The sequence below is a fragment of the Bison bison genome, unplaced genomic scaffold, assembly GCF_000754665.1.
Source record: "Bison bison bison isolate TAMUID 2011002044 unplaced genomic scaffold, Bison_UMD1.0 scf7180017864451, whole genome shotgun sequence".
NCBI classification, from domain to species: domain Eukaryota; kingdom Metazoa; phylum Chordata; class Mammalia; order Artiodactyla; family Bovidae; genus Bison; species Bison bison.
This window is the reverse complement of record NW_011495013.1, coordinates 8,083,666-8,097,096: the sequence shown is the minus strand read 5'-3', so window position 1 is coordinate 8,097,096 and position 13,431 is coordinate 8,083,666. Positions and strand designations below refer to the sequence as shown.

General features: G+C 36.8%; 1 protein-coding gene across 3 annotated transcripts in view; it reads right to left on the bottom strand.

The window, feature by feature from the left end:
• The window catches only part of SLAIN2 (SLAIN motif family, member 2), a 71,651-nt gene that overhangs the window by 36,270 nt on the left and 21,950 nt on the right, over positions 1–13,431 (bottom strand). For 2 of the 3 annotated variants that reach the window (XM_010858897.1, XM_010858895.1), the window contains exons 2-4: positions 8,938–9,086; positions 4,162–4,326; positions 711–872 (exon numbers count right to left, since the gene is read on the bottom strand). In XM_010858897.1, coding sequence (XP_010857199.1) covers positions 711–872; positions 4,162–4,326; positions 8,938–9,086 — 476 coding nt within the window. Of the gene's footprint in view, positions 1–710; positions 873–4,161; positions 4,327–5,268; positions 5,435–8,937; positions 9,087–10,892; positions 11,545–13,431 lie in introns of those variants that run through there. The other variant, XM_010858898.1, reaches the window with a different exon arrangement.

Sequence of the window (13,431 nt, the reverse complement as noted above, 5' to 3'; positions counted from 1 at the left end):
AGAGTTGACTCATTGAAAAAGACTCTGATGCTGGGAGGGATTGGGGGCAGGAGGAGAAGGGGACGACAGAGGATGAGATGGCTGGATGGCATTACTGACTCGATGGACGTGAGTCTCAGTGAACTCCGGGAGTTGGTGTTAGACAGGGAGGCCTGGCGTGCTGCGATTCATGGGGTCGCAAAGAGTCGGACACGACTGAGCAACTGATCTGATCTGATCTGATCTGAATAATGAAAGAACAGCTGAGAAATGCTAACCTACACTAAGGAAACAGCAACAGAGTATACTACACCAGTGAATTGGAGAAGGAAGTGGCAACCCACTCCAATACTCTTGCCTGGAGAATCCCATGGACAGAGGAGCCTGGTGGGCTACAGTCCACGGGGTCGCAACAAGTTGGACACGACTGAACGACTTCACTCACTCATACTAGTGAATTACAGTACAGAGTAACATGCAGGGTATGATTTCCAGTCACAGCAGAGCACAGCCTGCTTTTCTTCAGTACTCACACAGCAAACTGCTCAGCATACAATAGACTCTAAAAACAAGTCAATGAACAAACCAGTCCACATGCTGAAAAAGCCTCTGAAATTTCAACATTTCTATTCTTATTATACTACTATTCCACAACACTGTAAGACATTTAATAAGGGCAACAAAATTATACCATAATGAAAGACCTAAACTTTATCCATTAAAATACTTACTTTCTTCCTGCATCCGAGCTAGAATTTGCACATCAGTTACATCATTTAGCTTATAATTGGATCCAATTGAATCTTCATCTAATTCTGAAGCACTTAATTCACTGTCTATAGAGGACTGAGGACTGAGTGGAGGATTTCTGTCTGATGAACTTTTCAAATTACCTTAAAAATAAAATGATTCAAACTTTGGTGAACAAAAATTGAATAAACATCTGTTGCAATTAACTTGATATTGTATCTTTGGGTTGATTCAGTTCACTGATTCTGTCTTTTCTGTTTATAAAATTCCCAGATGTTAAAATTAAAAACTGACCTGATTAAGAATAAAGACAGCTATAGAGACTCCTTCAAATACAATGACAAATACAAAACTCATTTTCTTATAGTTATAATTTATCCATATTCTTATGAAAAATTAAGTTTTCAAAACAGTACTGGCAAAGTAGTTAATGTTCAAATAATACATGCTAGAGGATTTCAACTTTTACCAGGTAGCCAATGAAAGTGCTCTATAAATAGATGAATTATGTCGTGTTTTCTCCTCCCATTCAGTCATTAGCAAACACCATCATCTTTTCCCTTGAATAAAACCACCTACTTTTCCTAAACAAGAAAACTATAATTTGAGGAAAATCAGGATTCCTTAGAGATTTAGAACCAAACCAAAGAAAGAACACTAAGCTCGTTTCTCCTACATTATGCCATGTTTACAAAATTCCTTTGCCAAACTAGTAATGGGGATCCAAGGAGTTCTCTGATGTTTAGTAGTGAAGCACAAAGACAGGATGAAGGAAATGACTGGATTAAAAAACACATTTTATCACTATAAACCAAAGGAGGATAGAAGACAGCTCAAAGGAATAAAGGCTATACATATCCAAAAGAGTCTTATTAGGTTGGTGAAAAAGTAATTGCAGTTTTGGACCGTGAATTTTAAATCATTATAACTAGGCTCAAACACATCTTTATTAATCAAAATAGGAACAATTACAATCAACACAGTTTTGCCAAGAAGAAATAAGTTTGTTTATCCCTGTAGCATAAAAATCTGTGCTTTGGGGTTTGATGAACTCTTAGAAAGCATTTTCTGCCTCCTGCTGGTTGTGGAAGCATTTCCCCTGCAAAAAGCTGTTGAGATGCTTGAAGAAGTGGTAGTCGGTTAGCGAGAGGTCAGGTGAATACAGTGGATGAGGTAAAACTTTGTAGCCCAGTTCATTCAATTTTTGAAGTGTTGCTTGTACGACATGTGGTTGGGTGTTGTCATGGAGAAGAAATGGACCCATTCTGTTGACCACTGGCTGTAGGCGTTGCAGTTTTCAGTGCATCTCATCGATTTGCTGAGCATACTTCTCAGGTGTAATGGTTTCGCCAGGATTCAAAAAGCTGTAGTGGATCAGACGAGCAGCAGACCACCAAACAGTGACCATGACCTTTTCTGGTGCCAGTCTGGCTTTGCGAAGAGCTATGAAAGTCCAAATACAAGCTGGTCGCTGCTGGCTGTCATATAAAATCTACTTTTCATCGCACGTCACAGTCCGATCAAAAAATGGTTCACTGTTGTTACGTAGAATAAGAGAAGACAACACTTCAAAAGGATGATTTTTTTTGATTTGTGGTCAGCTCATGAGGCACCCACTTATCATGCTTTTTCACCTTTCAGTTTGCTTTGAAGGTCAAATGACCATAGAATGGTCAACGCTGAGTTCTTTGGCAACTTCTCATGTAGTTGTACAGAGAAGGCAATGGCACCCCACTCCAGTACTCTTGCCTGGAAAATCCCATGGACAGAGGAACCTGGTAGGCTGCAGTCCATGGGGTCACTAAGAGTCGGACACGACTGAGTGACTTCACTTTCACTTTTCACTGTCATGCATTGGAGAAGGAAATGGCAACCCACTCCCGTGTTCTTGCCTGGAGAATCCCAGGGATGGCGGAGCGTGGTGGGCTGCTGTCTGTGGGGTCGCACAGAATCGGACACAACTGAAGAGACTTAGCAGCAGCAGCAGCAGCATATAGTTGTAAAGAGGATCAGCTTCAGTGACCCTCTCAATTGGTCACTGTCAACTTACAATGGCTGGCCACTCTGCCCCTCATCTTCAAGGCTCTCATCTCCTTTGCAAAATTTCTCGAATCACCACTGCCCTGTATGTTCGTTAGCAATTCCTGGGCCAAATGCGTTGCTGAAGTTACAAGTTGTCTCTGCTGCCTTACAACCCCTTTTGAACTTGAATAAGAAAACTGCTTGAATTCGCTTTTTGTCAATCATCATTTCCATAGTCTAAAATAAATATAAAATACAGCAAGTAATAAGTAATTAGCCAAAAAAAATAAAGTGAGAAATGTGCATTAAAATGATGTACAACATAACCACATTTATTTAGAATCTATTCCAATACCAAACGGCAAAGTTCAACAATGTAAAACCGCAATTACTTTTGCACCAACCTAATAACTTCTAAGGAAATGCTTTTTCATCTGATCAACTTCCAATGAAGAACTGAAAAATTCCAACACTGTTACTAATATCTCTAATACAGATGTATTTGAAATTCTTGTTTTCTGAATTTTTCACCGTAAGAGTCAGCTCTAACAGGAATGGCACATAAAAAGAACAAGAATAATACAAAACATAGTTAATATTTATTTTATCAAAAAGAGTATAGTGCACATAATAGGAAATGTACTACAAGGTCAGTCTCAAATAGTACCTGCATAAAAATTTTTAATATTTTTTAAAAATATTAATCAAATATGGTAGATCAAACGTTTTAGTACAACAGTCATGGGTGATATAAGTAACAACTAACAACCTATGTAAAGAGCAAAGAGCAGGATCAGTAAGTGATGAAACTGGCAAGTACAGAGGTCAAAAGTTTGAGGTGATTAATACTTTTTAAGGGAGCTATAATAATTAATCATAACAACAGCAGTAATAAGAGTAACTGAATGGGTGAAATCTAGAGAACAGTAAGCTATACAGTAACAGTCGCAGTCATAGAACCACACAGAACATGCTTTCCTCAATTATAGCAATCTATCCTTTTCCTATACCCTTGATGGCTCTAAACACCTCCTTGGCACATTCATATATGGTCTAATACTATTATTAAAGTACAATATCAAAGCTCATTAAAACTCCTATTTAACTGTAGCTTTTACAACCCAAGCAAGCATTTGTTAAGAGAATCAAACTTATGACCCTATTTAATCAAGCCACATTAAAAAAATTTTACATATGCTAAAGAAAACTGGATGTATCCTGGCTTATCTGTATCCCTGGTGCCCAGTACAGCACCACCTGGTGCTAAGTAGCTCCTTGACAATACCCTCTCTAATCAGTTGGAGGTTTCATAAATAAAAAAACTTGAGCTACTGATGAATAAATTATTTTCTGAGGCAGGGCAATAAGTTAAAAACTATTTCTTAATTACTTCAATTCATTTCTCCTTACCTGAATTTCCAGGAAGTATCAGCTGTTTGACAATAGGAGGTCGCACTGGGGTTGAGGATGGAGAATTGAAACCACTACTGTACGGGCTACTGGCATTAGGACTGTAAGGACTTGTATAACTGACGGAGTTGAAAGGATTATTATACAAATTCTGCCTCTTGAGAGCTGCATTAATGACAAGAGAAAAAATCAAATTGAACAAAAGGCTAGTAACATTTCAAAAAATTTCCTGTTAGGCAATTCAGTAATTCATTATCTCAATTTAAATACGGAAACATTTCTACGGGGTGGGCGGGGGGGGGGGATAATATCACATTAATAATCCCAACAAAATATCTCCACTATCTTAAATTTGGTTACGCAAATAAAAAGGGAGCCACATCAAACAAAAATATTGTAAGATGTTACAGAAAAACCCATACAAACTTTTTGGCTAACCCAATAATACCACAGGAAGAATATCTCCTCAATAAACTATTAACTATTAAATTAAGTTACTTCTGTCTTGTTGGGAAGTTTATTCCCACTGTTGAATAGCCTTTAAAAATAAAATGAATATAAAGCAATTTCTGTTTTCTCATTTTTTGAATACATATTGCTAATAACAACAAAAAACTATGAAATAATGAGTTTTAAACATAGCCTTTCCTAAGTTTGGATTTTAGAAGAAATAAAACAATATTGACTATTTAGTGAAAGTGAAGTCACTCAGTTGTGTCTGACTCTTTGCGACCCCATGGACTGTAGCCTACTAGGCTCCTCCATCCATGGGATTTTCCAGGCAAGAATATTGGAGTGGGTTGCCATTTCCTTCTCCAGGGGATCTTCCTGACCCAAAGACTGAACCCAGGCCTCCCACATTGTAGGCAGACGCTTTAGCTTTACCGTCTGAGCCACCAGGGAAGTCCACTGACTATTTAGCCCATATTAAAGTCAAACATGCAAGAATTCTTTTTTAAAAAGAAAAAAAGTTCCCACCACTCCCATTTTCTCAGCCAAGGAGAATACTTCTGCTAGAAAAAGGTAAAACATCTGTGCTATGTGTACAAAATTATAAAAGTAGTACGAAAGATCTCAAGTGAAATTATATGTAAGAAAAATTAATACTTAAAATATTTTGGGGGGCACTTTCCTTTATGGTCCAGTGGTAAGAAGCCACCTCGCAATGCAGGGTACACAGGTTTGATCCCTGGTCTGGGAAGATTTCACATGCTGCGGAGCAACTAAGACCACATGCCGGAACTACTGAGCCCGCACACCACAACTGGAGAATCTGTGTGCCGCAACGAAAAAGTCCTCATGATTCAAGAAGGATCCTGTGTGCTGCAACTGAGACCCAACGCAGCCAGCCAAATAAAAACATATATAAAAGTATTTTTTCCTTTCCTCCACTCTATTCTAAAATCTACCATTTACTCATGTTTATGACCATTACCGAAGTATGATGTAGAATACATACACAGATATGACATTGTACTTTTTCTCAACAGGCCTATCGCCAAGTACTGCAGGGAGAAAAAACAATGATTTCAAGGCAAAATGAAATCAGTAGCATCAAAAAAGTGCAAAGACGCTAATGGAAATGAGGAGATAGGAGTAATTCATTACAACCGACAGAAAATAGGTAAGGCTTTTTGGAAGAAGAGGCAGTGGAGCTTAAATGGATGAGTAGTAATTTGATAGGGCACCAGAACTGAGCAAAGTGTATGGTTTCATCTGTGTTTATAACAAACTAAAGCTGTGTCATGAAAATGCATACTGTGTTTAGGGAATAACAGTGAGTAATCTAGAAAGGTAAAGTTCATGGTAAGGAACAAAACAAGAAAAACCAGCTGGGGCCAGGTCACAGGAGGCCTGGAACGCCATGCTTAGGAGTTTGAAATGTGTCCAGTAGCAATGATAACACCATTAGGGACTTCTGAGCAAGAGTACTGTGGTCTAATCAGCACAGGAAAAATAAATGGTAGAAATCCTAATGTTAAATAACTGAACTGGTTAATAAAGGTGACCAAAAAAGGGAAGAAAGGGATAAATATTAAAAACTACAAAGGATTACTAAAGGGCAAAAAAAAAACTAAGATGGTTCTGAAGTTTCTGGTTTGCTTATAGGCAGAGCACTGGTTTTGAGAGAAGGCAAACATGTTTTCTGTTAAGTTGGACAGTACAGTAAGCTGGTTGGTAGTATAGTTTTACACATATTTCACCATGAGACAAGACATCATTAAACATATTGAGTATGTAGTACATAGCTTGATCTCAATATATCAACCTGAGCAGAAATAGGGGTGTTCGTTCCTTCCTCTTTACTCTGATTTCCTTTGAAGCATATTCTCTATATGGTTATTTATTTAAATACCAGCACTGCAAGTTCTCAACTCAAATTTTAACTTTCTTTTTCTTGAAAAATTTTAATCATGCTCATAACATTAGTTAGTATCTATATTACCCAAATCCCCTTTACTTACATCTCTAAGCCTAAGTTTTCATGGGCTTCAGTCTCATATACACTGCCCACTTAATGTCTCCCCTGAAGATATGGCAAATGCACCCCCAAAGCAACTCATTCTTTTCTCATTTTCATTCTCAAAACCAATTCATGTCCAAATCCAAACTTATTCTTTCTGAGCTAAAACAAATTTTATGTCTGCGGTCCTTATCTCAGAACGGTAAAAACATTCACCCTATCACACTAGCTGGAAACACAGAAATCAATGCCGATACTTTCTTCTCCCCCAGTTCCACATATTTGGCTTATTCCTTTTTCCTTTCACACCTTTTCATCTTGGTATGACCCTTTCTCCCAACGCACACTGCTCAGCTATCATCATCAACCCTCCTCAAAACCATCCTATGTTCACTTTTGGCCTTCTCCGCTCTAATATAGTCTGGGATGACAAAATGTTCTGGAGAAAGAGGCGACGGCAATGTGAATGTACTTAATGCCACTGAACTGTACACTTAAAAAGAGTTAAAGTGGGGAATTTTATGTTAAGTCTTACAACCAAAAAAAAAAAAAAAGAAGAAGATGGGCAGAGAACAGAGAAGGGAGAACCTTAAAGACTGAAAAGAAAACTGTAGGGAGTGTTTAAGACAGGGTAAAAAAGATAATGCATTATCATTAAAAAATAAATAAATAAACAAGAAAAGAATGTCTTAGAAACACATGGTAGTTCACTGAAGAAAAGCCAAGTGTGAAGGAGCAGAAACTGTTGTGCTGGAATACAATAGCTAAATTTCTAGGAAGATGTGCCTTATCAAAAAATACATTTAAAAAAGTATCTTCCCTCCAACCTGAGAAAAGAGAGGTTTAGGACTATAAGCTTCAAACTTTAAACAGCCAAATTACTTTTCCTTTAAATATATGCAGTTATAGCTACTGCTCTGTGCACACAGCTATAAGATCTAAGCATTGTTGAGCAGATCCAGTACTTGATTACACCTAGTTTCGGTTCAAGAGTAACAGCTTCTCTTACAGGCTCCTACTATCTTTAATAACTTTGTCATAATAAAGCAAAACGCTACTCACTCCAGTTGCTACTTCTGAAGTGTAACAGCTTTGGTTTTCTCCACTATGTCTATCCCATACATTATTTTCTTAAAATAACCACTGCTTCTTACAGGCAAACTACACTTTATGCCAGTTTAACTGTGTACATTCCCCATGCCTCCCCTGACCACTGGGAGCTTAAACCCTGAAAAAAAAGAGCATGTACTTCAACAAAAAAGCCAAAAAAGGTAATCTTAAGGACACAGCTGCCAAGTAAACACAAAGTAAAAAACAAAAACCTATTCCAAATTTGTAATCATGCATCAATCTTTTACTACATGAGTTTTCCGGGAAACTATTACTTTTTTTGGTCTTCTGTTTTTGTTTTTTTGGCCATGCCATGCGAATTGTGGGATCTCAGTTTCCTGAACAGGAACTGAACCCAGGCACCAGCAGCAAAAGCACTGAGTATTGACCGCTGGACATCCAAGGAATTCCTGGAAACTGATATTCTTAAGACAATGACAGTAATTCCAAGAAAGAATCAATAATATTTTTCCTATATTTCCAACACACCAGTATGCTACATTAAATGCCATAAATAGTGACACATATATTTGATTAGGTTTGTGAATGCTATTAAACAGGGCATAAAAGCAATTTAAACCTAAAATGCCAAATAAAAAAACAAAGCAAACAAAAAGACGATAGGCATGAATACATTTACTAATCACTACCATGAACCAGAAAAATATGCAAGGCTCTTTCATAAAGATTATCATTTAACCCTTAAATAACACTTATAAGATTTCATCATCCTTATAAGAAAACTGAGCTCAACAGAGTTAAGTAATTCACAGGGTCACAAGCAACTAAGTGGACAGAGTGAGAAGGAGGTCTCTAAGGTTCTCCATCTGATTCCTTCTATCACATCAGAATTTCCCTGAGGCTGGTGAGATGATTTCAGATGACACCAGACAAAACATTTTTTAAAATAACCATTTGTTCTAGTTTACATTAGAAAAAAAGCTTGTCATAAAATCCATTATTTCACAGATATTTTTTAGCATGAAGTTAAATAGAGATTAAAAAAAAAAAGAACTTATTAAGTAAATAACAGAACAGGGTTATGTGCATATGGCAAAACCTCACAACAGCATGCATGATGTGATCTGAAAAACACCACCAAACAAGGACCTGCCTTCCTAAAAATATATCATTCAACATTTATCTGTTTTTTGATTAAAGAAAGCAAAGGGGTGAATTTACAAGAAAAATTACAGACATACCTGACATAGTTTGATCAAGTTTGTGGATAAGAGACTTTTTAGCACATTCAACATCAGGACTTGGGTAATCCAAAACTTGCCTGCACCAAACTAAAGGACTAACCGATTTCTGTATTGGTGTAAGTTTTTTCTTTGGTGATGAATATAGCCTAGGAGAAAACAAAAAACAAAAAAGACTAATGTTAGTTACTAAACATAAGGTTATAAAATAAGGGATCTTTTGAACAGATTTAAATTGGGGGATGAGAAGTAAAAACTGATGGAGTATTTTTAAATCACCCACATCTACTTTCTACACAGGAAGAAAATATTATAACCATCAATACAAACCCAAATCTCAACTATTAAGTGAACTCAAAGGAGGCCAACTGTCCTGTCCTAAAGTGTGTCTTATTTTTCTTTTACTCTCATTCAAAAACTATGAGGAAACATGTTTTTACAATAGTTTATTCTGTTTTCAGTAGTTCTTAACTCCCTAACATAACCATATCATTAGGTCTTTGTCTGGAAGTCAGATAAATACCTTGCTTTCCAATTCCCAGTTCCCTTCCTACCACAAACCACATGAAAATTTATCATTAGCAATTCATTCCTTTTACTTAAGCAATAGCCCCTCTGTAGCCCTCTTTTCAAATGATGGTATGTTAGAAAAAAGCAATAATTTAAAAAATCCTTAATAACAATATGATCCAATTTACTAAATTACTTCAGTTTCAGTAAAGCAGAAAGAAGACATAAATTTTATAAGTTCCTGGAGAAGGTATATAAAAAGAAAAAGGTGAGAAGACAGGAGACAGGTGTACTTTAATTTCCTAAGTAAGTGTTAGTCGCTCAGTCGTGCCCAACTCTTTGGGACCCCATGGACTACGGCCCATCAGGCTCCTCTGTCCATGAGATTTTCCAGACAAGGATACTGGAGTGGGTCGCCATTTCCTTTTCCAGGGGATCTTCCCGACCCAGGGATTGAACCCAGGTCTCTTGCACTGCAGGCAGATTCTTTACCGACTGAGCTACAAGGGAAGCCTACTTGATTTGTTTTTCCTCCAATGAGTTCAGATGGTATCAACTTCATCTCAAATGTGACTCTACAGGAAAAATGTGAAGTTAACTGGACTCTAACCAGAGTGGTTTCCAAATTAAGACACTTTAGGTGAAATCTATGATATAAACAAAATTATTGTATTTCCAATGGATGGGATGTAAAATCAGCTCCTTTCTTGGATCCTACTGACACATGGAGGATGGGGAGCAGGAGACAAAAGGCCCCATTTCCCACTGCTTCCTTGTCTTGTTGATGCTAGATAGAGGTGAAAGTTCAGCGGTCTCACTGGGCCTCTATGACTTAATTTTAACAGAAACAGGGTAATGAAGTAATAATTTTCAAGTTTTATTGACAAGTGAAAACTTGATAATCTCAACCTACTGTAAATTATATTAGCCATCAATAAATTGGCTGTGTCCATCAGAACGCTGTCCCTCTTGATTAAACTATGTATCATTATGTAAGAAATTCAAAAGCATCAGATTGAAAAAAATGTTTTCAGTAGGCAAACAGTTATTTTAAAGAAGTCTATGTGTTTGTAAGAGATGAGCAAAGGAGATAATACATACAATTACTGCAAGCACTTTTGTTTGGGGTTTTCTTTAAAATTTAGGGTTAGGGAAACACTTGGTTTTGCTAAAGAGACATTCAGTTACATGCTACATACAATACAGCTTATGTGTCCTCTGGCAGGTTTAAAAGTACTGTGAAATGTCAACCAAAGGTTCCCTGACTGAAAAATAATTTGGTGCCAATATCATATGGACCAAAGTGTTTTATTTTTAGGGATCATTTTAGTGATGGGACACTGAGATAAGAGAACAGAGTAGCAGAAGATAGTTTGCACACATAGGGTTATTGAATCATTTTCCCTCTTTTCATCACTTGAGGAATAGACAGTTTGCTACATTACCTTTTATCTGTTAACAGAAGGCAAGAGCATTCTTTATTGCCAATAAGGAGATTAAATATAGGATCTGTAGGGAGAGAAGTAGTTTATACATGTAGGATCAGCAGGACTTGGTGACAGATTAATGATGAGGGTAGGAAATAAAAAAGATAGAGGAATCCAAAATTGTTCTACAGTTTTTAGCTTTTTGTGACTGAAAGTATTACAGCGCCACTAACAAAAACAGGAAAGCTACCATTCGTGTGGCATAGGGGAGATCATGATGTTTTAATAGATTCTGAATTATTGATGCTTTATTCATTTATAGTAGTTTCTGTATTTTTAAGATGCTAAAAGTACCTTACAACTTTCAAAAAAAGTACAACTTTTTCAAGATATAATTTACATACCATAAAATCAACCCGTGTAATCTCTGTACCATAAAATCCATTGTATAATTTGATAAATTTAGTATTTAATTATTCCAACCATCACCATGTAACTTTAGAATTAATTTATATTACCCTAAAAAGAAACCCCTTTTCTGTTTCTACCTCAAGCCCTAGGCATTAACTAATGTGCTTTCAGCTCCATGTCCTTTTCTAGACATTTCATATAAATGGAATCATTCAATATTTGTGTGTATGGCTTCCTTCATGTGAATTACCAAAGTCTGAAAGAAAGAGTGAGGCTGGTGCCCTGGGACGACCCAGAGGGATGGTATTGGGAGGGAGGAGGGAGGAGGGTTCAGGATGGGGAACACATGTATACCTGTGGCGGATTCATTTCGATATTTGGCAGAACTAACACAATATTGTAAAGTTTAAAAATAAAATAAAATTAAACAACAACAAAAAAAGAAAGAGTGAGCACTGCTACAAACCAAAGTCTGAAAGAAAGAGTGAGCACTGCTACCAATACTAAAAGAATTGTAAGGAATATCACGAACAACTTTATGGCAACAAAGGAGGTATGACAGATAAATTTCTAGAAAGATACAAGTTATCAACTGGGACCCAAGAAAAAAATTGAGACTCTGAAGAGATTATAAAAAGAAATTGAATTAGTAATGAGGAATCTCCCTCCAAAGAAAAGTCCAGGCCCGATGCCTTCACTTAATAATTTTATCAATACTAAGGAAAAATAATGCCAATCCTGTACAAAATCTTTCAGAAGACAGATCTAACAGTGAAAGACTGAATGCTTCTCTGAAGACTAGGAACACAGTTAAGGATGTACGGTATTATCATCTCTATCCAGTGTGGTACTGGAGTATCTAGCCAGTGCAATATGGCAAAAAAAAGAAATTCAAGGCATCCATATGGCAAAGAAAAAGTAAAACTGTCTTTATTCACAGACAATGTGATCCTGTACATAAAAAATCCTTTGTAGAATCTACTGAAAGCAAACAAAATCAACTAGATTTAGCAATAGGATATAAAATCAACAGCTCTCCCTCCACAAAAAAATTGTACTTCTATGTATCGATGAAGAATTCAAACATGAAATAAATAATTCCATTCACAATAGCATCAAAAAGAATACTTAGGAATAAATTTAACAAATGAACTGCAAGAGTTGTACACTGAAAACAATTAAAACATTGCTGAGAGAAATTAAAGAAGCCTTAAATAAATGGGAGAGATGCCCATGTTCACAGATCTGAAGACTCAATATTAACATGTCAATTCTTCCAAATTGATCAACAGAATTAATACAATCCCTAAAATATATCATCAGACATTTTTATAGAAATGGACAGCCTGATTCTAAAAGTTACATGAAAATGTAAAGATACAGAATGGCCAAAAGGATTCTGAAAAAGAAAAGTCCTTTTTTTAATTTCAAAATCTCTAATCTTGCTCCCTTCCAATTCATTCCATATACTGCAAGTGAACTGTTTTCTAAAATATGAATCTGACTATTAACATTACTCTACTAAAACTTGGATACCAGTTTTTTAATATGTATTTATAGGCTGCACTGGGTCTTTTTTGCTGTGCATGCACATTCTCTAGCTGCAGTGAGTGGGAGTTTCTCTTTGTTGTGGTGCAAGGACTTCTCTTTGAGGTGGTTTCTCTTACTTTGGAGCACGGGTTCTAGGAGCATGGACTTCAATACTTGTGGCTCATGGGCTCAGTTGCTCTGCAGCATCTGGGATCCTCCTGGACCAGGCATCAAACCCGTGTCCCCTGCACTGGCAGGCGGATTCCTAACCACTCAACCACCAGGGAAGTCACTATGCCAGTTTCCTTTTGCCTTACAGTCTTTTCCAAAACACAGCTCCCATGACCCTTGAGACACAGCAATGATCTAACCATTGTAGTACCTTTTTTCTTTTTTAAGCTACATTTCTCACCCTCCTCCATCACTCCAATCTAAATAAAAGCCATATGGTACTAATTTCTAGTCTTGAAAGCCCAATACTTTTGCTTCTAGGTCATCTGTATATGCTGTTCCCCTTGCTCAATTCCACTTTGGGCTTACCTTACCTTCTCCTTGTCCAACTTCAGCCAGCCCATTACTACTTTCTACTGAATCTCATCTTAAATATGACTTGTTC